The sequence below is a fragment of the Saimiri boliviensis genome, chromosome 1 (assembly GCF_048565385.1).
Source record: "Saimiri boliviensis isolate mSaiBol1 chromosome 1, mSaiBol1.pri, whole genome shotgun sequence".
NCBI classification, from domain to species: Eukaryota; Metazoa; Chordata; class Mammalia; order Primates; family Cebidae; genus Saimiri; species Saimiri boliviensis.
Window position 1 is genome coordinate 142,130,765 of NC_133449.1, and position 25,401 is coordinate 142,156,165.

Below are 25,401 nucleotides of genomic sequence, written 5' to 3' on the forward strand. Positions count from 1 at the left end.
CTGGGATGCCCCGTGGTGTCTTTGTCCTGTGTTCGCTTGTTAATTGACCCCCTTTCATTCACGAGCACATCCAGCCTTCTTGCTTTAAATTTGGCTTATACGCCTGAAGCTCATAGCCAGGGCTTCTCCCCTGGCAACCAAAAACAGTATTTATGTCGAATTAACATCTTCAAGTGAACTGTTGAAATCTGAGTCACCTGCTTCCCAGAGCTTTCTGTGTCTGGAAGCAGTGACAGTTCTGTGTCACTCAGGCTAAAATCCTCCGTGCCTTCCTTGACTTCGTTTTCTGTCCCCTCAGCACCTACTGTCTGCGTTGCCTTTAGGATGTATTCTGGGATCTGACCATCTGTCACTGTGCCTGCTGCTGTCACCCATGTCCAAGTCACTTGTTGACTTTACTACCAAGGCCTCTTAATGGTCTCCCTGCATCTGCCATTGTCTCCCTACAGAACCCTGAATGCGGCAGCCAGAATAATTCAAACCAGAATCAAATTGTAAAGTTACTCCTGTAGTTTCCCCATCTCACCCTATGTAAAAACCAAAATCCTTCCCTATGGGCCCATCTGCCCCCTGTGATGGCTTTATGTGTGTCTGTGTGTGTCTGTTACTCCTCTGTGACCTCATCTGAACCATGCTTCTTCCCTCTACAGACCCCTCAGCCCACTGGACTCCCTGCTGTGTGTGGTTATTTATTTATTTATTTATTTAAGAGATGCGGTTTCCCCATGTTGGCCAAGCTGGTCTCGAACTCCTGGCCTCAAGTGATCCACCCACCTCAGCCTCCCGAAGTGCTGGGATTACAGGTGTGAGCCACTGTGCCAGGCCTTTTTTTCTTTTTTCTTTTTTTCCTCCCTGCTGTTTCTCTAGCCCAGTGTTGCTCTCCTGCCACTGGCCCTTGGCACTGGCCTTAAATCTCTCCTGAAACTTGCCCCTTCCAGTCCACTGAGATATCACCTCAGTGAGTCCTTTTTTGATAATACTGCCTTCATTTTAACTTAATTTAATTTTATAGAGCTGGGATCTCACTATGTTGACTAGGCTGGTCTAAAATTCCTGGCCCCAAACAGTCTTCCCACCTTGGCCTCCCAAATGCTAGGATTACAGGTGTCAGCTGCTGTGCCTGGTCATGCCTTTTAAAAAGGCATACAGGCCAGGTGCAGCTGCTCACTCCTGTAATCTCAGCCCTTTGGGAGGCTGAGGCGGGCAGATCAAGAGATTGAGACCATCCTGGGCAACATGGTGAAACCCCATCTCCACTAAAAATACAAAAATTAAATGGGCATGGAGGCGCACACCTGTAGTCCCAACTACTTGGGAGGCTGAGGCAGGAGAATCGCTTGAACTCTGGAGGTGGAGGTTACAATGAGCCAACATCGTGCCACTGCATTCCAGCCTGGCAACAAAGCAAGACTCTGTCTCAGAAGAAAACAGCATACAATTCAGTGATTTAAAAATGATTTTTAAAAATCATTAATTCAATGATTTAGAAAAACATTACTGAGTCATGTAATCATCGAATCATTGCTATGAATTTTTCCATTGCCCCAGTAAGATCCTTTGTGCCTGTTTATAGCTAATTCCCCTTTCTACCCCCAGCCCCTGGCAGCTACAAATCTACTTTATGTCTCTATAGATTTACCTTTCCTGGACATTTTGTAGAAATGGAATCATACGACTGGGCACAGTGACTCATGCCTCTGATCTCAGTGCATTGGGAGGCTGAGGCGGGGGCAGGGGGTGGCTGGGGTTTGGGACTAGCCTAGGCAACATACTGAGACCCTGTACAAAAAATAGGAAGATTAGCCAGGTGCGGTTGTGTACACCTGTAGTCCCAGCTACTCAGGAGGGCGAGGCAGAAGGATCACCTGAGCCTAGGTGGTCGAGGATGCAGTGAGCTGTGGTGATGCCACTGTACTCCAGCCTGGGTGACAGAGTGAGACCCCTGTCTCATTATTATTATTATTTTTGAGACAGAGTCTCGCTCTCTCACCCAGGCTGGAGTGCAATGGTGCAATCTTGGCTCACCACAACCTCCGCCTCCCGGGTTTAAGCGATTCTCCTGCCTCAGCCTCCTGGGATTACAGACGTACACCACCACACCTGGCTAATTTTGTGTCTTTAGTAGAGACAGGGTTTCTCCATGTTGGTCAGGCTGGTCTCGAACTCTCAACCTCATGTGATCTGCCCGCCTCGGCCTCCGGAAGTGCTGGGATTACAGGTGTGAGCCACCTTGTTTGGCCTATTATTATTATTGTTTTTTTTTTGAGGAGTCTCTCTCAGTCTGCAGTGCAGTGGCGCGATCTTGACTCACTGCTACCTCCACCTCCCAAGTTCAAGTGATTCTCTTGCCTCAGCCTCCTGAGTAGCTGGGTCTACAAGTGTGTGCCAACGTGCCTGGCCAATTATTGTTATTATTATTATTATTATTATTTTGAGATGGAGTCTCACTCTGTCACCCAGGCTGGAGCGGTGCAGTGGCATGATCTCTGCTCACTGCAACCTCTGCCTCCTGAGTTCAAGCAATTCTCCTGCCTCGACTTCCAGAGTAGCTGGGATTACAGGCATGTGCCACTGCACCTGGCTGATTTATATATATATATATATATTTTTTTTTTTGGAGACTGAGTTTCGCCCTTGTTACCCAGGCTGGAGTGCAATGGCGCGATCTCGGCTCACCGCAACCTCCGCCTCCTGGGTTCAGGCAATTCTCCTGCCTCAGCCTCCTGAGTAGCTGGGATTACAGGCACGTGCCACCATGCCCAGCTAATTTTTTGCACTTTTAGTAGAGACGGGGTTTCACCATGTTGACCAGGATGGTCTTGATCTCTCGACCTCGTGATCCACCCGCCTCGGCCTCCCAAAGTGCTGGGATTACAGGCTTGAGCCACCGCGCCCGGCTGATTTTTATATTTTTAATAGAGATGGGATTTCACCATGTTGGCCAGGCTGGTCTTGAAATCCTGACTGCAGGTGATCTGCCTGCCTTGGCCTCCCAAAGCGCTTGGATTGCAGATGTGAGCCACCTCGTCTGGCCCCATCTCTTTTTTTTAAAAAAAAAAAAAGGATCATATGCATTGTATGTTATGGCCTCGACAAAACTGTGTTAATTGTGACTACTCCTCCCCAACATTCCCTGTTTCCTTTCTCTGCTTTATTTTCTTGTAAGCAGTTATCCCTATATAATACTGTTTATTTTGTTTATTTTTCTCATTCATTGCCCTCCACAAATAGAATATAAGGTCTATAGGTGCAGGTGTTTTGTGAATTTTGTTCACTTTTGTGTGCCTGTAACAAAAACCATGAATACACACATGCATGTGCGTACACACACACACACACACACACACACACACACACACAAACATTGAAAGAGCGACTTTCTCCTCTGATTACTGAGGATGAACATCTTTTCCTCTGACTTAGGTCTTTTTTTTTTTTTTTTTTTTGAGACGGAGTTTTGCTCTTGTTACCCAGGCTGGAGTGCAATGGCGCCATCTCGGCTCACCGCAACCTCCGCCTCCTGGGTTCAGGCAGTTCTCCTGCCTCAGCCTCCTGAGTAGCTGGGATTACAGGCACGCGCCACCATGCCCAGCTAATTTTTTGTATTTTTAGTAGAGACGGGGTTTCACCATGTTGACCAGGATGGTCTCGATCTCTTGACCTCGTGATCCACCCGCTTCGGCCTCCCAAAGTGCTGGGATTACAGGCTTGAGCCACCGCGCTTGGCCTCTGACTTAGGTCTTTGTGGCCAGCGTCCGGCTCACCTCAGAGGCCCATGGCAGGACCAGTGTGGTGTGTGCTTCCCAGTCAGGGGAAGCTGTGGGCTTAGCCCAGCTCCTGCCGCCAAATGCAAGCCTTTGTTTCATTTTGCCCTGATCAAGCTGCAGTTACATCAGTGACTACTGTTTTAGTGATTGGCACCAGATGCCAGGCTTTGGGATTTCAGACCGTCTTCAGCAGTCTCTGAAAAGCCCTCTGTGTGTCACTTTCCATCATCCTGCACCTCAGGCAGCTATGCCCAGGCCAGAACCTCAAGGAATTCCCGAAGATGCCAAAAGCAACCCCCTCCCTCAGCCCGACACCCTCAATTTCTCAGAGTTACAGCCGGGGCCTGTTTCCTGGCTTTGGTATCGGCCGAGAGCTGTCGGAAAGAAAAGGTCCTTTTAGCCACGAGTCTCGAAAAGTAAACAGGCAGGCCTGCAACGCATGTTCCAACAGACCTACTCCCTGTGTCACTGGATGCTGGCTGAGAGGCTGCCTTGTGGAGCCTCACCTGAGGAGAGAAGAAAAGCTCTCTGTCAGGATTCCCTTCCCCTGGTCCAGGCTGCCGCCTCCAGAGTGTTCTGTGAGGTGTCAGCTTTGGAAGTCGCGCAGCCTCGTGGGAACACATATTTGAGCAAAGGGTTTTTCTGCTCCAAATGCTGAATGTTGGCTGTTCCTCTTATTGCTTTTCTACATGTATATTGTGACTGTTTGCATTTTAGTCTGCAGTAGGTGGTCAAGACATTTTTTCTTTCCCCTTCCCTCCCCTTCCCCTCCCGTCTCCTCCCCTCTCCCCTCCCCTCCCCTCCCTTCCCCTCTCTTTTGCTCTCTCTTTCTTTCTTGCTTTCTCTCTCTCTTTCTTCCCTTCTTCCCTTTCTTTCTGGAGATGTGGTTGATGCAAGCTATGTTGGCCAGGCTGGTTTCAAACTCCTGGCCTCAAGCAATCCTCCCATCTTGGCCTCCCAAAAAGCTGGGATACAGGCTATTTTTTTTTTTTTTTTTTTTAAATAAGAGACAGGGTCTTAACTCTGTCACCCCAGCTAGAATGCAGTGCCATCATTGCTCAGTGCAGCCTCAAACTCCTGGCCTCAAACTATCCTTCCACCTCAACCTCCCAAGTAGCTAAGATCATAGGTGCATACCACTATGCCCAGCTCATTTTTGTATTTTTTGTAGAGACAGGGTCTCCCTTAGTTGCTTAGGCTGGTCTCACACTCCTGGGCTTAAGCGATCCTCCCACCTTAGCCTCCCAAAATGCTGGAGTTACAGGCACGAGCCATTGCGCCTGGCCCCTGCTTTTCTTTTCTTCTTAGACTTAAGCATTTCTCAGTGTTGGGTCAGGGTTTTATGTGAGAGAGTTTCTTCTCTGTAGGGCATTTTCTTAGGATTGTGAGACTTGCCTGCAGCAGGGTCAGGGCCTGATGCTGATTTATCAGCTTTCCTGCAATAAGCAAGCATCTTTGAGTTCCGAGCTAGAGGCTGGCGCTGAAGTGGTGAATGAGGCAGACAGCATTCCTGTCCTCCTGGAATTTAGGGTCTAGAGTGGAAAACAGAAAGTTGAACAAATGGTGCATACTATTCCAGTTGTGACAGATGTGACGGAGGAAAGTACAGGCTGCCCTGGGAATGCATCTTGGGAGACTTTGCCTGGCCTAGGTGGGGTGTGTGTATGTGTACGTTGTGTGTGTGTGTGTGTGTGTGTGTGTGTGTGTGTGTGTGTGTACATGTACATGCATGTGTGTGCATCAAGGAAGGCTTCCTGGAGAAAGTGACACCTGGACTCCAGAAGGAGAAAAAGGAGTTCTCTAGAGGAACAGGAGAAAAGCATTTTAGGTGGAGGGAACAGCATGTGGGAAGCTTTGAGGCAGGACAAGTTGGTTGCTGTCAAGTCACACAGGAGGCCAACGGTAGGGAGGAGGCAGGTGCTAGATCAGTGCTGTCCAATAGAAACGGAATTTGAGGCTGGGTTCAGTAGCTCATGCCTGTAATCCCAGCACTTTGGGAGGCTGAGGCGGGTGGATCATTTGAGGTCAGGAGTTACAGAGCAGCCTGGCCAACATGGCAAAGCCCAGTCTCTACTAAAAGTACAAAAAGTAGCCAGGCATGGTGGCATACACCTGTAATTGCAGCTGCTCGGGAGGCTGAGGCAGGAGAATCGCTTGAACCCGGGAGGCAGAGATTGCAGTGAACTGAGATCATGCCACTGCACTCCAGCCTGTGCAACAGAAAAGGTGAAATTAATAATGTATCTTATTTCCACATATCCAAAATCTTATTTTAACAAGTGATCAATATAAAGAAAATTACTAATGAGATATTTTACATTTGTTTTGGCATCAGGTGTGTGTTTCGGATGCACAGCATATCTCAATTCAGACAGGCCACCTTCTGTGTGGTCCTTGGCCGCAGGTGGCTGTGGCCTCCATATTGGACAGTACAGGACTAGAGGTTGAGTTCCTGGTTGAAGACTGGGAAACTTCTCTTCTCTTATTTATTTATATTTACAAACTTAAAAAAATTTTTTTTCTTTTTTTGTTTTTTTTAAGATGGAGCCTTGCTCCGTCGCCCAGGCTGGAGTGCAATGGTATGATCTCTAATTTTTCCATTTTTAGTAGAGAAGGGGTTTTACCACTTCAGCCCAGCTGTCCTCGAACTCCTAACCTCAAGTGATCCGCCTGCCTCAGCCTCTTGTGCTGGGATTACAGGCGTGAGCCACCAAGTCCTGCCACTTTTTTTTTTTTTTTTTTTAAAAGATCACCTTGTCTTTAGAAGAAACTTTTCTTCGAAATGGAGTTACCATTAGTGTAGGATTGTATTTGTACAGTTCTAGAACTTCTTCTAGAGCCTGCTGCACAGGGGATGTTGATCCGTCTTCTCCAGGGCCTGTGCCGTTTCTCATCAGCCATGCGTTATTCAGGCCCTAAATGAACCACTGCTGCAGGCATGGAATGGTGGCCTTGACTTGGTGATAGGAAAATGAGATTGTTGCCTGGGTGTGAGCTGTTTTCTTCTCCTTGCCAAACACAAAACTGAAATGCTTCATCTGGTGTTCGGGCCTCTGCCCTGCACCAGTCATTCGAGTGGCTTCTGCCTGACCATCCATTTCAGTCTCCCAGCTTCTCCCAGGGGAGGTGCTGTGGCTGCTGGAATAGCTGTGTTAACATCAGACCTTATTTATCTAATTGCAGTGTTTGATTTTCCCTTTTCCTTCAGACTACTAGGATTCTTGGAATATTTTTCTTAGTGTAGGAGACTTATTCCTTGCGAGAGAGTAGTCTGTCGAAAGGGAAGGTGATCCTGGATTAGAGTAAGTGTTGCGGTCACGCAAGTGGTCTACTTTCAATCCCAGCACTTTGGGAGGCTGAGGCAGGGGGGATCTTTTGAGGCCAGGAGTTCCAGAGCAGCCTGGCCCACATGGCAAAGAGCTGTCTCTACTAAAAGTACAAAAAGTAGCCAGGCATGGTGCACGCGCCTATAATCCCAGCTACTCAGGAGGCTAAGACAGGGGAATCGCTTGAACCCAGGAGGCAGAGATTGCAGTGAGCCGAGATTGCAGCTAACATGACTGCTAGGTACAGAGTGGGACTCTGACTTCGGTGCCTGGCTTGGCCTGGGGGTGCTGTTTATTACATACAGGACAGTAAGGCACACACTTAATCAGAAAGTAATACTCTCCCTCCCTCCCTTCCTTTCCTTCCTTACCTTCTTCCTTCCTTCCTTTTTTCCTTCTTTCTGCCCCTTTTTTCTCTCCCTCAATTAATTAATGTTTATTCAACATGTATTGCATGAATTCATTCTCTTGGAAGAGGGAGTCCCCAAACCCTCTTGAATGGATAGATTATGTCTGTATATATTTGAAAAGATTCATAGATGACAAATGAAAAATCAAAGGACAGAGCTTTGGGTCTAGGATGACCTCCGACTTTGCATCTGTGGTTTTTTTTTTTTTTGTAGCAGAGTCCTACTCTGTCGCCCAGACTGCAGTGCAGCTGTGCAATCTTGGCTCATTGCAACCTCCGCCTCCTGCATTCAAGTGATTATCCTGCCTCAGCCTCCCAAGGAGCTGGGATTACAGGCATGCGTAACCATGCCTGGCTAATTTTCACTGTGTTGGCCAGGCTGGTCTCACACTCCTGAGCTCAGGTGATCCGCCTGCCTCAGGTTCTGGGATTACAGGCGTGTACAGGTGTGAGCCACCGCACCCACCCTTTCATCTGTAGCTTTTATATGTATATTTGTGTTTGCGTTTGCAACAATTTCATACAAAGTTGTCCAAGTGGACAATACTGGCCGGGTGCAGTGGCTCACACCTATAATTCCAGCACTTTGGGAGGCTGAGGCAGGCAGATCACTTGAGGCTAGGAGTTCAAGACCAGTCTGGCCAATATAGTGAAACCCCATCTCTACTAAAAATATAAAAATTAACTAGGCATGGTGGCAGACGCCTGTAGGCCCAGCTACTCAGGAGGCTGAGGCAGGAGAATTGCATGAACCTGGGAGGCAGAGGTTGCAGTGAGCTGAGATGGTGCCATTGCACTTCAGCCCGGGCAACAGGGCAAGACTTTGTCTCAAAAAAACCCAAAAATAAAACCCCAAAAAACTAAAGTGATGATACCATGGGAAAGTCTTTGGAATGTTTGTGTTTGTGGAGTAAGTATCATATTTTACATTTCTGTATTTGAATTTTTTAGTCAGCATGTTATTTTTTATTTTGAAAGCTAATATTTATTGTAAAGATGATAATATGTAGCAGAAGTGGTTTTTTTGTTTGTTTTTTGGATACTGGGTTTTTTTCTGTCGCCCAGGCTGAGGTGTAGTGTTGTGATCACAGCTCACTGCAGCCTTGACCTCCTGGGCTCAACTGATCCTCCCGCCTCAGCCTTCCAAGTAGCTGGGACCACAGGTGCATGCCACTATACCTGGTTAAGTTTTTACATTTTTTGTAGAGACAGCATCTCCCTATGTTGCCCAGGCTGGTCTCAAACTGGGCTCAAGTGATTTTCCCACCTTGGCCTCTCAAAGTGTTGGGATTACAGATGTGAGCCACCACACCCTGCCTGGAAAATACTTGTTAAACTTTTTATTATGGAAAATTTCAAACATAAATAAAAGTAGAGAGAATTGGCCGGGTGCAGTGGCTTATGCCTGTAATACCACCACTTTAGGAGGGTGAGGCAGGCAGGTCACCTTAGGTCAGGAGTTTGAGACCAGCCTGGCCAACATGACGAAACCCTGTCTCTACTAAAAATACAAAAATTAGCCAGGCATGGTGGTGCATGCCTGTAACCCAGCTACTCGGGAGGCTTAAGCAGGAGAATTGCTTAAACCAGGGAGGCAGAGGTTGTAGTGAGCTGAGATTGTGCTACTGCACTCCATCTTGGGTGATGAGTAAAACTCTGTTTAAAAAAAAAAAAAAAAAAAGTAGAGAGAATAATGGACCATTCAGCACTGGTTACCCAGGTTTAATGATGATCAGCACCCATCTACTTGTCCTTCATCTTTAGCTCTCAGCTTTTGGGGAAGTATTTGCAAGAAAATCTCATGCCTCGTGTCATTTCACTTGTCGACAGTGCTGCATACATGTCTAATGTTTAACTGATATGAAATTATGAAAAAATGTGTCCACCGTGCAATTAATGGAAATTGAACAAAGAAAATCTTTATTTCATAATCTTACTGCCCGAACACAACTTATCATTTTCCCCTGGTTTATTTATTTCTTTGCCCTTTTGTATACTTATTTTTACATGGTTTTTAATAATAGGGTAAATTCTATAATGTCAGAGGTTGCAGTGAACCAAGATCACCCCTGCACTCCAGCCTGGTTGACAGGGAGAGGCTCCATCTCAAAAAAAAAATTATAATAAAAAAGGTAAAAACTTAACCTTTTTTTTAATAGGTTGAGTAATTTTCCATGTTGCTGTATACTCTTTATAATCACTAATCCAAATCTTAATTGGGTCATAATAGTTACCTCATCTGAAATTACAATTTCTAAAAAAAAAACCCAACTTATAAAAAAAGGGGAATTTTTTTAAAAGCAGAATTGTAATCTTAAAAAATAATTTTCTAAGAGAGCTCCTAAATTTTGCTCTGCAAAGAACGTTTAAAAGGAGGTTTGTTCATTGGAAGATGTTTATAAACACGGCTTTGATACCCGGCAACTGGGAGAGATGGTTGTGGCTGCTGTGGTTCCCTGAGGGCACAGAGCATGGGTGATCTGTTGCAGCCAGGCAGGGCCTGGGCAGGGCGATTAATGGTGTGGTGGGGACTCTCTCTCCCCTTGGAGAAGAGGAACACTAATGACAAGGCCACAGTAATGATGTGAACTGATAATTTATTCTAAAGACTTAACCTTCCCAGATCTGTATTTATCTTCCATAAATCCCTTCTAGAAGTTTAAAATATGCTATGGCTTGAGAGATTTACCAAGATGGATGAAGCCTTTGTATTTTGTTTCAAAGGGATCCACAGCTGGTTTCTGAGACTGCTTGTAGGGCACCTTGTTACCTGGATGACTTGGATGAATAACTGGTGTTGGTGTGTGTGTGCACATGTAATTTTTTTTGTTTCTTGTTTTGGGATGGAGTCTCACTCTGGTGCCCAGGCTGGAGGGCAGTGGCATGATCTCAGCTCATTGCAACCTCTGCTTCCTGGGTTCAGATGATTCTCCTGCCTCAGCCTCCCGAGTAGCTGGGACTACAGGCATATGCCGAGTAGCTGGGCATGGTGGTGGTCGCCCGTAGACCCGGCTACTCAGGAGGCTGAGGCAGGAGAATTGCATGAAACGGGAGGCAGAGGTTGCAGTGAGCTGAGATGGTGCCATTGCACTTAAGCCTGGGCAACAGAACAAGACTCTGTTTCGAAAAAAAACCAAATAAAATCCAAAAAACTAAAGTGATGATACTGTGGGAAAGGCTTTGGAATGTGTGTGTTTGTGGAGTAGGTTTCATATTTTATGTCTGACTAATTTTTTTTTTTTTTAAATTTTTAGTAGAGATAGGGTTTCACTGTGTTGGTCAGGCTCGTCTCAAACTCCTGACCTCAGGTGATCCGCCTACCTTGGCCTCCCAAAGTGCTGGGATTACAGGTGTGAGCCACCGTGCCTGGCCTACCTTTTTTTGTTGTTTGTTTTGTTTTTGTTTTTGTTTTTGTAAGCAAAAGATAATACATGTAGCTGCAGAGTCCTTGGCTGTAGAACACTGGTACCCTGAATCAAGAGAAATAAGGGTGGTCGTGGTTGATGAGTCCGTTGTGTACAGAATGAGGACATGAGTGTCAAATCCACCTTCCTTTCTTGTCCCTCCTCCTCCTAAGGGCAGATGCCCCATCCATGCTTAGAGGCTTGCTTTTCCTACCTTTCCAGGAACCCTTCCTGATCTTCCTCCCACCTCTCCAGCTATTCTCTGTCTTTCTTGTCTTTCTTGCAAGGTCATCATTTATGTATTATTATTATTATTATTTATTGTATTTATTTTTGATACGGAGTCTCGCTCTGTCACCCAGGCTGGAGTGCAGTGGCGCAATCTCAGCTCACTGCAACCTCTGCCTCCCAGGTTCAGGCAATTCTCCTGCCTCAGCCTCCTGAGTAGACCCTGCCAGGGTTCGAGTGTTGGGGGACCGAGGGGAGGTGGGGTGAGCAGAGTCAACATTGGTGCCCCGACAGGAGTACCAGTGTTCACTCTTGGCCTAGCTTGGTAGAAGAGACTTTTCTCGTTAGGCTCTGGCTAAGGTTGGAAGCTGAAGAGCCATTGTTACAGTAAATCCTAGAATCATCTGGCTTCCTTTACTGCAAAAGAAATGTGAAAGAGCCTTCTCTCTAGATCTGGGGTATACTCCAGCCTGTGTGTGTCTGAGTTTCAGGGAACTGGGGAACGGAAAGGACACTGTTGACTCTCAGCCCTTCTGGAATTTCCCCTAGTTGCCTTCCTCTGCGTACCGGTGTTTGCGGTTATGTGCAGAATGAACACGGGCTTGTTAATGAAGGTGCTGCTTATTCAGTTTCAGTGGCGTTTGATGGGCCTATGGGATCGGGGGCAGAGAGAGGCAGGAAGGAGGAGGTTTGTTCCACTAAGCAGCTCTTGTGTTAAGACTAAATCAGTCACATCTTCATCAGGCTTCAGAGACTCTTAAGCCTGGCGTCCTTGGCCTCCCTTAAAAAAATCCTCCTTTTTTTTATCTTGTTTCACATTTCTCACATTTCCAGGTAAATCCTTTCATTTGTATTCTGAATTAGGAACAAAAGGAAAACCGAACTATTTTTCCTTTTAAAACATGTAAGTGTGGACATGCATGTACATTTTGATGGTATGGGGTAAGGGACAGCCAGTGATGAGAAAAAGACCCCAAACTGGAAAGTTTTTTTCATACATTTGCTGTGAAATTGTCCAGGCAAGAGTTCTGGATTTTGTAACGGAATTGCGTTATAGTAGCATGGTTTGGCAGTTACAGTTCATGTCTTTTTTTTTTTTTTCTTTTGTTGGAGTAAGGACGGCAATTTCCATGCCCTATTTATCTATATTTATTAGTACCACATGCAAACAACGTATTTTAAAAAAATCCAGGTCAAGAGAGGGAAAAAGTAACTCTTAGAAAAATATTACTCATCCTTGCTGCATGTACCAGCTCTTCTCAATAGGAAATTATTAACTTGAAGCCACTTGCAAATCTGAGGCTTTGAAGGGAGGAAAAATAAGAGGAAGAGTTGTTCCCCAAACAGCTTGACTGATGTGTTTTCTACCTTTTTATATTTTGTTGAATTCTTGCAAGATTTTTTGTTAGTTTATAGTTGCCGTTAGTGCCTTAGGCACAGAAAATACAAAAACTTTTTTTTTTTTTTTTTTTTTTTTAAATACAGTCTTACTCTGTCACCCAGGCCTGGAGTACAGTAGCCTCATCTCAGTTCACTGCAGCCTTGACCTCCTGGGCACAAGTGATTCTTCCTTCTCAGCCCCACAAGTAGCTGGGACTATAGGCAGGAACCACCACGCTGGCTAATTCTTGTGGTTTTTTTGGGGACGGAGTCTTACGATGTTGTCCAGGCTGAAGTACAATGGCGCGATCTCGGCTCACTTCAGCCTCTGCCTCCTAAGTTCAAGTGATTCTCCCTCATCAGCCTTGGGAATAGCTGGGATTACAGGCACCCACCACCATGCCTGGCTAATTTTTTGTAGTTTTAGGAGAAACGAGGTTTCACTGTGTTGGCCACGCTGGTCTCTGACTCTTCATGATCTACTAGCCTTAGCCTCCCAAAGTGCTGGGATTGCAGGCGTGAGCCACCGCGCTTGGCCTTTTTAAGCCATTGGCTTGAGTCAGGAACCAAACAAGATTGCTATGTCTGTTCAGTCTCTCTCTGCCTAGAGATTCTCCTCCCTCTTTTTACTCCTCGCAGTGTGTTGTGGAAGCAACTGGACACTGTGTCCTTTACACTTCCCCATATTTGGGATGTTGCTGTGTGTCTCCCTGAAGTGTGGTTCGATGTGTCCCTCTGTCCCTAATGGGCAGATCTAGAGGCTGAGACTGACCTTGGTTCTTTTTCCTCTCTGGTGTAGTGGTGTGTGTTTCTATCAGGAGGCACCTGGCGTCTAGTTGTCTGTCTTGGTAGCTGGCTTTTAAAGGGCTGTCTTTCAAAAGGCACAGTCCTTGGGACCTCCCAGAGTCTTTCCCCCCCGATTCTCATATTCAGCCTTACTGCTGTCTGTCAACCTCCATAAAGTAGCATTAGAAGGTATTGATAACCAGGTGTTGCTTAGAACAGAAGGACACAATCGTATAGCCAAAGAAGTATGTTTGCTGTTTACTGAAGTTAGCATGAGCGCAGGCCTTTGGCTCTCTCAGTGGAACCTAAACCTCTTGCCAGCTGAATATTTTCATTATATATGTTCCATTTAGTACTAATTGAATCAGACTTCCTCCAGCCATGCTCTAAATTGGCACTGTTTGCAACCCCGCCTGTGACATGCCCAGAGCTTTGATTCCAAGAAATCAGTGGGCCTGCGGGGCCTGGCTGATGTGCTTGGTGGGGGCTCCTGGGGCTTTCTAACTCATGCTAAGGAGGAGTTCAGGGTAGAATCTTCTTAGACACTGTGTGGTGTTGGTGTTTTTGTTTTTGAGATGGAGTTTTGCTCTTTTTGCCCATGCTGGAGTGCAATGGCGCGATCTTGGCTTACTGCAACCTCCACCTCTTGGGTTCAAGTGATTCTCCTGCCTCAGCCTCCCGAGTAGCTGGGATTACAGGCATGTGCCGCCATGCTTAGCTAATTTTGTATTTTTAGTAGAGATGGGGTTTCTCCATGTTGGTCAGGCTGGTCTCGAACTCTTGACCTCAGGTTATCAGCCCGCCTCGAGGTTCCAAAGTGCTGGGATTATGGACGTGCGCCACCACATCTGGTCCAACACTGTTTCTTGAAGACACTGCTATCACCTTTGCCGAAGCCACCATCTGCTCTTGCCTGGATATTCCACAGTGACCTCCTACCTGGTGTTGTCCACCTCAGCCCTTCTCCTCCTGTAGCCAGACTGGTTGTGCTACAGCAGGACTCAGGTCACTTCCTTGCTCAAAACCCTGTCATGGCACACCATCTCACGTAGAGCGGTTGCCAAGGACCTTGCAAGGGCCCCAAGGCCTGACTTGGAGGCTCTGGTTACCTCCCTGCCACTCGTCTGCTCCTCTCTTCCCTCACTCGAGTCCAGCCGCCCTGGCCTCCGTGCCATTCCCAGATATGCTAGGCATGCTCCTAGCTAGCACCTCTGGGCTTGCTTTTTCCTCTGCCTCGAATGTTCTTCCTCCAGATTCCCACGTGGCTTCCCGCATCCTTTAGTCTTTGCTCAGTTGTCGTCTTCCCAGGGAGGTTTTTCTTCACCCCGCATCTGCTCCCAGCTTAGCATTCCTCATCCCCCTTCTTTTACTTTATTCTATTGCACTTACTGCCTAATTAAAAAAAATTATTTCATTAAAAAATATTGTTTAGTTTTTTGGGGGTTTTATTTTGGTTTTTTTTGTTTGTTTGTTGGAGATGGAGTTTTGCTCTTGTCGCCCAGGCTGGAGTGCAGTGGCATGAACTCGACTTACTGCAACCTCCCAGGTTCAAGTGATTCTCCTGCCTCAGCCTCCTGAGTAGCTGGGATTACTGCCACCCCACCCAGCTAATTTTCTGCACTTTTAGTAGAGAGGGAGTTTGACCATGTTGGCCAAGCTGGTCTCAAACTCCTGACCTCAGGTGATCCATACGCTTCAGCCTCCCAAAGTGCTGGGATCACAGGCTTGAGCCACCATGTCAGGCCAAAATTTTTAGTTTCTGAGACAGAGTTTTGCTCTGTTGCGTAGGCTGAAGTGCACTGTCGCAATCTCAGCTCACTGCAACCTCCATCCCCCAGATTCAAGCGATTCTTGCTCCTCCAGCCTCTCGAGTAGCTGGGATTACAGCATGTGCCACCATGCCCAGCTAATTTTTGTAGTTTTAGTAGAGATGGGGTTTTGCCATGTTGGCCAGGCTGGTCTTGAACTCCTGACCTCAAATGATCTGCCTGCCTCAGGCTCCCAAAGTGTTGGGATTACAGGCGTGAGCCACCATCCCAACCTGCACTTGCCACGTTCTAACAGATTATGCAATTGCTTTTTTTTTTTTTTTTTTAAATTAAATTGCTTATTGTCTTATTCTCCTAAGTAAAATGTAAATGCTCAAGGGCACAGATTTTTGCCTGTCTCGTTCCTCTGGAATCATAGTAAGTAGAATAGTAGGTGCTCAAGGCACGGATGCTGATAGAGCAGGGCCTGATGAGGTTGAGAGGAGCTGGTGAGCTCCCTATATGCTAAAGCAGATTCCAGTTATGGAAGTGGACTCACTAAATCTACTTTTTCGTGGGTTTCTTGATTTTGAGCAGTGCCTCCAAAGGCAGCACGAAGACATACTGGAAGAGAAAGGGCCTCTGTAGCGCTGTCCACAAAGCTGTAGTGAAAACAGAGGGCCCCAGAGGTGAGATGGCTGAGACTGCCATTTATAACTGAGGTTCCAGTATACGTTTTCCAGCCACACTTAACGCCTTTCAGCCTCTCCTGTATGCTTGAATCTGTCACTCAGTTAGCTAATGGTTTCTTTAGTCCCATTATGTATTATAGGGCTCCTCTGGCTCATTAAAAAAAAATTTTTTTTTTAACGAGAATAATGAGGTGTTCTGTTCTCTGAGGTTTAATTTTTTCAATAACCGTACCAATTTAAAAAAACCTTTTCCCAGTGTTTAATTATGAAATTTGCAAACATGCAGAAGAATTGAAAGAGTGATAAAATGAATACCTAAATGTTCTCCGTCTATTTCTGGCACTTGTTAACATTCTTTTTGCCAAATTTGTTTTATCTATGTGTTATTATAGTATATGACTGGATATGTGTGTGTGTGTTTTTTTCCCTGAGCCATTTGAAGGTAAATTGCAGATATTGTGACATTTTACTCCCCACAACTTCACCCTATTCTTCTAAAAATTCACTTGAAAATAAATGCGTGTATCATTCTAATCTACTCTTGCATCTCCCAAGAATAAGAACATTCTCATATAAAACCAAAGTACAATTTTTTTCTTTTTTTGAGATGGAGTCTTGCTATGTTGCCCAGGCTGGAATGTGGTGGCATGATCCTGGCTCACTGCAACCTCCGCCTCCTGAGTTGAAGCGATTCTCCTGCCTCAGCCTCCCAGGTGCTGGGATTATAGATGCATGCCACTATAGCTGGCTAATTTTTGTATTTTTAGTAGAGACGGGGTTTCACCATGTTGGCAGGGGTGATCTCGAACTCGTGAGCTCAGGTGATCCACCCACCTCAGCCTCCCAAAGTGCTGGGATTACAGACGTGAGACACCATGCCTGTCCAAAAAACCATAGTACTACTGCTGAACCTAAGAACATTAATAATTTCAAACATCATTTAATACTCAGTTTGCATGCATATTTCTCCACTTATCCCAATAATATATTTTTATCAAACCAAGGTTTCGTTAAAATTCATGCGTGGTGTTTGTTTGTTTTCTTTAAATGCAGAAGAGTCTCCATCTTGCCTCCTTTTTTTTTTTTTTTTTTGAGATGGAGTTTCGCTCTTGTTACTCAGGCTGGAGTGCAATGGTGCGATCTCAGCTCACCGCAACCTCCACCTCCTGGGTTCAGGCAATGCTCCTGCCTCAGCCTCCTGAGTAGCTGAGATTACAGGCACGTGCCACCACGCCCAGCTAATTTTTTGTATTTTTAGTAGAGACGGGGTTTCACCATGTTGACCAGGATGGTCTCGATCTCTTGACCTCGTGATCCACCCGCCTCGGCCTCCCAAAGTGCTGGGATTACAGGCTTGAGCCACCGCGCCCGGCCCCCTTTTTTTTTTTTTTTTTTTTAAATGAGTTTAATGACATTGATTTTTTTCAGGAGTCCTGGACAGTAACTATGTGGATGTCCCACATTTCGGCATTGTCTGATTGCTTCCTCAGGGCATCATTTAATGTTTCTCTGTCTCCCTCTTTCATGTGAACCATGTGGCATCAGGTTGCCTTACTCTCAGTGACAGTAAATTAGATGACTTGGTTATGATGGTGACAGCCAGAGGTCTCAAATAGAACAGAGGAGGGTTATGTTCTCAAAAGTTTATTTTAAAGAAAAAAGGCCCTCCCTCTCTTCAGTGGCTTTTTAAATTTAAATTTAATTAATTAATTTTTTGAGACAGGGTCTCGCTCTGTCACCCAGGCTAGAGTGCAGTGGCTCACTGCAACGTCTGCCCCCACCCCAGGCTCAAGCAGTCTTCCCACCTCAGCCCAGGTAGTGGGGACCACAGATGCATGCCATCAGGCCTGGCTAATTTTTTATATTTTAAATCGAGACAGGGTATTACCATGTTGCCTGGAATGGTCTAGAACTCCTAAGCTCAAGCGACCCACCCATCTTAGCCCCTCAAAGTTCTGGGATTACAGGCATGAACCATCACACCCAGTCCTGTTTTATTTTGTTGAGACAGAATCTCATTCTGGTTGCCTAGACTGGAGTGCAGTGGCGTGATCTTGGCTCGCTGCAGCCTTGACCTCCCGGGCTCAGGTGATTGTCCCACTTCAACCTCCCCAGTAGCTGCGACTATAGTAGCGTGCCACCACATTTGGCCAATTTTTGGTATTTTTATTAAAGATGGGGTTTTGCCATGTTGCCCAGGCTGGTCTTGAACTCCTGAACTCAAGCAATACACCCTCCTTGGCCTCCCAAAGTGTTGGGATTATAGGTGTGAGCCATGGAGCCTGGCTGGCTCCTTTTAATTAATTAATTTTTTTGTAGAGACAAAGTCTCACTATGTTACCATGCTGATCTTCAACTCTTGGCCTTAAGTGATCTTCCTACCTCAGCCTGCCAAAGTGGGCTGGGATTTCAGGCATGAGCCTCTGCACCCAGCCCATTGGCTCTTTTTCAAGGCAAAATGTGTCTCAATGTGTTGTTAGGTGACTTCTGAGCCTTCAAATGTATAATGATTCCACTGGGGACAATGAGTGAATAAACTAGATAGAAGAGCTAGTTGGATCCTTGAGACAAGACCATGGAGAGGAAAATTCAGGCTCTCTGGCTTCTGTCCAAGGCCGATGGCAGTATGACTGTCATGGGGGCAGAAATGAGCAGTGAAAGGCCTTGGGTTCCTCCACCCCCCTGTTGGACATTATCAGTCCTCCAAGAAGGAGGGAAAAAACGTGCCCATGCTCCATTTATGAAATGATGACCTTTAAGGTATCAGGACAGGAATCAAGGAACCCTTCTAGGATGCTTATCCCCCAGCACGCTTCCAACAGTGGTGTGTGTACTGGAGCCAGAAGGCTGGGCACCTTCAGGAGATGTCCTGGAAACAAGTTGAAAAGACAGTTTGTCTGTGTGATGGGTCTGTGGCTTACCGTGGAAGATTCTGTGGCTGCAACCCAAAAAAGTCTCAGAAAGATCAAGAGAAAAATGACTACAAAAGGAATGAGGGTCAGGGTTCAGTGGCTCACGCCTGTAATCTCAGCACTTTGGGAGGCTGAGGTGGGAGGATTGGCCAATACCAGCCTGGGCAACATAGTGAGCCACATCTTTATAAAAAAGTTAAAAACAAAACAAAGAAGAAATACAATGAATGAGAAGTTAGGAATCGGGACTCTTCAGCCTAAAAACAGGCAAATCAACAGGGAGATGATAAAAATGACAGCTGATTAGGAGCTTAGTAGGTGCCATTTACTTTTTTGCAGGAGTCCTCTGAAAAAGGTGCCGCCGTGACTCCTGTTTTGTAGGTAGGGAGACCGATGCTCAGGTTAGGTCGTATGTTTCACGCTGCAGAGGTCTCAGGAACTAGAACTGTGAGTTAAACCAAGAGTGCCTAGCCACACCCCCTCTTAACCCATGTGCTTAGTAACCCTACTGCCAGAGACTTATGTACTGGATCTTGGCATAATGGAGGAGGGAGACCCTCCTTTACTTAGAAAAAAAAAAAAAGCCCACAATAATCAACATTTACGATCCTATAGTTTCAGTGGGTCAGGACTTGCGGGCGGCTTAGCTGGGCAGCCTGGCCTGGGATCTCACTCGAAGCTGCAGTCAGGTCGTGGACTAGGCTGCAGGGTTAGGCTCAGCTGGGGCTAGAGCGGGTGCATCCCAAGTGGCCACTCACAGGGATGGCAAGAGGTGGCTGGTGGTTGAAAGTCCTCAGTTCCTTCACATACTCCTTGGCTTTTGAAGGAACTCATTTCCTTTGGAAACTACAAGTGTTATTTTATAGAAACGTTTAGAACTCACCAAGGCCCTCAGTGAAACTAGCTGAACATAGCAGCAGACTCTCTCAAAAACAGTTGGAGAGATCCTGGCAGGGAAAAGAAATTAAGGGAAGGGAGAGCGCTTAGGAGAGCTTGAAAACCCAGAGGGTAGCTGGTTTCTATTTATTATAATAGATCCTTGAATTGATCCAGAATTTTCTGCTAAGTTCTTAAAGGGTTATATCTGTAGGGGGATTTGGAGCAGTGTTTTTTTTTTTTTGTTTTTTTTTTTTTTTTTTTTTTTTTGAGACGGAGTTTCGCTTTTGTTACCCAGGCTGGAGTGCAATGGCGCGATCTCGGCTCACCGCAACCTCCGCCTCCTGGGTTCAGGCAATTCTCCTGCCTCAGCCTCCTGAGTAGCTGGGATTACAGGCACGCGCCACCATGCCCAGCTAATGTTTTGTATTTTTTTTTTTAGTAGAGACGGGGTTTCACCATGTTGACCAGGATGGTCTTGATCTCTCGACCTCGTGATCCACCCGCCTCGGCCTCCCAAAGTGCTGGGATTACAGGCTTGAGCCACCGCGCCCGGCCTGGAGCAGTGTTTTTTGTGGGAGTGGAGGAAGGAAGGTTATCTCTATCTAGAAAGTGCTCAAGTTTACCTTAGTGTGCTTATGGAGACATTTGTACATACTCTACCTTGTTCTAGAAAACAGGTAAAATAGCTTATAATCATGCAATAGCAGCTAAGAAATAAGACAGAGTCTTGGATTGGGTGGGGAGGGAGGTTCAGATATGTGGCACTTCCCTGGTCTGGTTCTGTAAGGTGTGGGGCAGCGTAGAAGAACTATGGACCTCACAGAAATCCTCATAAAGGCTGATTCCCTCTTGGTCATTATTAAACAGTCCCAAACTGAAGGCCACAGCTCCTGGCTGGGCTCAACTGAAGGGAACTGAAGTATTCAGTGTGGACTAAACACTTAACTGGATAGAAGCTATGCAGCACAGCCAAATTCAGTAGCGGGGTGGTGGGGTGTGGGCAGCAGTTTCCAGCCTGCGTAGAGTTTGGTGCTTCTGCCTCCAGTCAATTGGTTCTATTTTTCTGCCACAGTCACCCCCAGTACTGAACCTGCCTGGTATCCTTGGGGGTGGGGTGCTCTGGGCCTCTTCTCACCTCTCTCTACTTAAGTCACTGATGGAGCTGATTAGTGTGTATTGAAGTTTCATTGTTTTAAATTTTTTTCCCTTATTTCAAGGCAATAGATTTTCAGGATTGAAAATTTAAAAAAAAAAAACACATGTTTTAACACAAATAAGAAAAGAATAAGCCCCTGCAATCCATCATGTAGTTGGAGATGTCTCCTGTTGACTGTTCCTTAGGGTCTCTTCATTTCTGTGGGCAGGGGGATACTACTTGCAACTAATTTCTTTGTCTGTACATCATCAATACCCCTATGCTTTTCTCACAGTCCTGCAAGTATAAACAAGGGAATACATCAGTAATGTGGAAATTATGTTGCTGATCTGGGGATACGAAATGTTTAGAAAAAGAGTACAGCTTCCCTTCCAGCCTGATAGAACAGTGATTTCATTAGACATATTCCTTCCCACTATTTTTTCCATGCCACAGGGCAAAATTTGAAGATGTGGAGAGAGCATTCCCAGGGAAGCCAATGAAGGTGAAATGGGAGCTTCTAATTTAGAGAATCTTAACTTGGGGTGCATTCGCTTTAGCCCATCCATGTTACCTTTTGTACCCCACAGTGGAGAACACGCAGCTCACCCTGAACCTGCAGACGGAGAACAAAGGCAGCGTTGTCTCAGGCGGAGAGCTGACAATTTTCCTGGACGGGCCAACTGTTGATCTGGGAAGTGTGCCTAATGGCAGTGCTGTGACAGATGGTGAGTGCCGCCCTGCTCCTCAGGGCTGTGCCGGGATGGGGCGGGACTGGACAGGGGGCAGGAGGTGCTGAGAGCTTGGTTCTCTACTAGGCATCTTGGTTTAAGTACCACTCAGCTTGGCCCGTAGCTAGCCCTGACTCTTCTTAGCACCCTGGATCAGTATCATGACATGAATTTTCAAGGGCTGCTTTCTGATCAAGGGCCACAGTAAATGTCCAGTCTTTGTAAATGTATGCTTGTTTGGTTTGATAGCAGAGAAAAACATCTTTTCATCCCATGTGGACTTTAGAAAATGAAGTATCTTTATCAAATGTGACTTTGGCCTATTATTTTCCTTCCTGATACAGTTACACATTTTGGGGAGGTTGAGGGTGTTTTTTATGAGAGGCATTGGTTGGGAAGGAGACTTTGTGTTCTTCTACAGATATATACTAGCAAAATACAGACAGAGCAGGGAGTTTGGAGAGTGTCCCCTGCTTTGTCCTTAATGTTGCTTGTTTGTTTCTTTTGATCTAACCTGAAATTAGTCACCTTTGGATCTAGCAGGAAATTATTTCATGAAGTCTGAGGTCTGAAATGGGTTGGGTTTCTCCATAATTTTTCTTATTAAATGTTTTGTTAGATGTGATGTAATCATGGCACTTCCCAGGCACCAAGCAGGATTTCTGTAACTTCAAAGGGGTGCAATTTGAATTCCAATTCAAGAGCAGTTGTTTGGAACCTCAGTGGCTGGATGGGCCTTGACTGTGGAGAAAAAATCCCTTAACTGGACTGATCAGCGCTTGGGGTGCTTTGGTGCTTGGAGAAAAGGATGTGCCATTCATTCATTTAACACATATATACGTAATTGTATCCAACACATATATGTGTAATTGCACTCAACACATATATAAATAATTGTATCCCTGATATGCACTAGGTGTTAGACCAGGTGCTGGTCATATGGTAGTAGGCAAAATTGACAATGTCTCCACTGCTTCAACTCCATTGAGGAGTTGAGCTCCTCAGTGCTTCTGTCTTATCTTGTGATTGATTCCTTTCTATTAGTGAAAACCACAGGGTGGTATGAGATTCCTGTACTTTATGGGGTGGGGAGTATCTCATCTAAATTGGGGTGGGGGTCAGGGAAAGTTTCTCAGAGGAAGCGGAGACCTGGAGGATGAGGAGTTTAGACAGGCCAAGGTGGAGGTGTTGGGTAACGGGATGGCTTGGCCGGCGGTGGGAACAGAGGCAGTCAGTGAGGTTGGATTATTAGGAGCAAGAAGGAGAGAGAATGGAGGAGGTGAGGCCAGAGAAACAGGTCAACTCAGATCACGCAGCCTTGAAGCCCTTGGTGTAGGGATTTTGAACCTCATCTTGAGAAACAGAAAGTTGTTGAAAGGTTTCTAGCAGAATACGATGATGACCTGATTTGGCTTTTGAAAGGCTCTATGAGTGTGTTATGAAGAAATGCCCCCCATTCCTGGCCCCTACTTTGCACAGTTAGCATTTGTTCTCTATTTCACATTTTTGAGGCTGAAATTCATTTAATGGCTAAGATAATGTGCTCGTAAGTGCCTTGGATGTTTTTCAATGTCTTGGGGAAGAGAAGCTGCTTCCAAGGTTTGAGCCCCACTGCTCCGTGGCACGGATGATTCTCTATGATCGTCCCTGTTCCTCTCCTGCCGTGGCCGCGGCTTGCCGGATGTCCATATCCCCTGGTGGTGGGCGACTCTAACACACAGAGGGCCGCCAAATCTCAAACACGAGTTGAGCTCCTTAATGCTGCTGTCTTTTCTTGTGACTGATTCCCTTCTAGGATCACAGCCACCTTCGAGAGACTCCAGTGGAACAGTAGCAGCTCCAGAGAACCGGCACCAGCCCCCCAGCACAAACTGCTTTGGTGGAAGATCCCGGTAAGACCCCTTTGGCAATAAGAAGGAGCTGGGAAGATGCTTAGAGCATCTGGGAAGTGGTGGGGACCATTTTATGGTAGAAACTGTTGGAAATTTCCAGAGATCTTGTAACTGACTCAGTAGTTAAGGAGGCTAAGAGAGAAGTCCAGAGTTCAGGATCCTTTTATTTTTTGAAAATGGAATTTAAATTTAAAATTTTTATTTTAGATTTGGGAGCGCATGTGTAGATTTGTTACATGGGTATCCCATTGCCCACATTGTGAACATAGTATCCGATTGGTAGCTTTTCAGTTCTTGCCCCTCTCCCTCCTTGTGTTTGGAGTCCCCAGTGTTTATTATTTCCATCTCTGCGTTCATATATGCTCAGTGTTTAGCTCCCACTTATAAATGGGAACATGCAGTATTTGGTTTTCTGTTTCTGTCTTAATTTGCTTAGGATAATGGCCTCCAGCTTCTGGCTATACTCATGTCACTGCAAAGGACATGATTTCATTCATTTGTTTTGTTTTGTTTTTTGATATGGGGTCTCGCTCTATTGCCCAGGCTGGAGTGCTCTGGCACCATCAGGGCTCACTGCAGCCTTGACCTCCTGGGCTCAAGCAGTCCACCCACCTCAGCATCCTGAGTAGCTGGGTCCGCAGGCATGGTTGAGAACCACCACCCCTGGCTAATTTTTTTTATTTTCTTAGAGATAGGGTTTTACCATGTTACCCAGGCTGGTCTCAACCAATTCTCCTGTCTTTGCCTCCCAAAGAACTGGGATTACAGGCTTAAGCCACTGTACCTGGCTTACTTTGTGTTCCTTTTTATGGCTGTAAAAGAATTCAAGATTCTTAGAAGGGTCAGAGGTTCCTTGATGAAGATTCAGACTGGCTAAGTAGGTAATTGATCAAAGGAACTGTCGAACAGGAAACTTGACAGCTTTTTTGTATGTCTGGGGCTGCAGCCACAGTTATTCTTCCAGGACACACATAGAAATGCTTAGAGCAGTGGTTCTTTGTGAAATTTTCTGGCTGTGCATTCTGCTTTCGGGGGTGGCCCATGGTTCCCTCTGAGTGTTGGTTAAGACCTCCTACACTTAGAGTCTAAATATTATACTTGTTCTACGTGTTATGAATGACATAATGTTATTTACTGAAATTCCCATTTTGTACCTGTGTTAGTAGTGCAAACTCATTTCCATGGCAACCCAATGTCTAGGCAGGAAAATAGTTCTAAGTATATTAGAGAGATGAGCGAGAGGGTTGGCACCTTTGTTTATTGTTTATTGTAATGTGCAAAATCCCCATATATTTAAAGGGCATTTTAAGGAAAATAAATGTACAAACTATGAATGTAGTCTGTAAATCTTTATTATCTGCAGAGAGTAGAGGGATAACTGGCAGTAAAAATCTTCACAAACAAGGCCAGTCACAGTGGCTCATGCCGGTAATTCCAGCTCTCTTGGGAGATGAAGGTGGGAGGATCGCTCAAGCCCAGGAGCGCAAGACCAGCCTGGGCAACACAGGGAGACTCTGTCTGTATAAAAAACAGAAAAATTAGCCAGGCATGATAGTGTGTGCCTGTAGTCCCAGCTACTTGGGAGGCTAAGGTGGGAGGATTTCTTGAGCCCAGGAGTTTGAGGGTGCAGTGAGCTATCAACAAGCCACTGCACTCCAGCCTGGGTAACAGAGGGAGACTATGCCTGTAAAAAAATTAAAAAAAAAAAAAACCTTCCCAAGCAGATCCCGGGGAGAGGGAACAGTGCTTTGAAAAACGGAATATGATTCTAGCCAAAACCCGCAACATCTTGAAAGCTCCCTCTGAGGACAACTGTCAGCTTCTCCAGATTTGGTTGTTTTGTGGGCTTATGAGGCTGCGGTGAATGGCAAGTGGGGGAGCAAGAGAAGATGGACGTTTGGATCCTTTTTCTGTAGATGCTATTTCTCCATTCTCTTTTCTCCAAGTCACCGTAAAAGTGTTGCTTCACTCCCGAAGACCAGTCACGTTTTCCGTGACTTGGTAGGTGGCTTACAAGACTGGGTAAATAGTCGGGTCTCACAGGGTGACGAATGACAGTGTAATTGGCAAATCTTGTGTCAACAAAGCCCCGATGGGCATTTGGAATTGGAG

General features: G+C 45.9%; 1 protein-coding gene across 2 annotated transcripts in view; it reads left to right on the forward strand.

Moving 5' to 3' along the window:
- Positions 1-25,401, forward strand: part of WWP2 (WW domain containing E3 ubiquitin protein ligase 2) — a 180,571-nt gene that overhangs the window by 61,067 nt on the left and 94,103 nt on the right. For both annotated transcript variants that reach the window (XM_039477061.2, XM_074405585.1), the window contains exons 5-6: positions 21,257-21,394; positions 23,193-23,289. In XM_039477061.2, the coding sequence (XP_039332995.1) occupies positions 21,257-21,394; positions 23,193-23,289 (235 nt within the window). The remainder of the gene's footprint in view (positions 1-21,256; positions 21,395-23,192; positions 23,290-25,401) is intronic.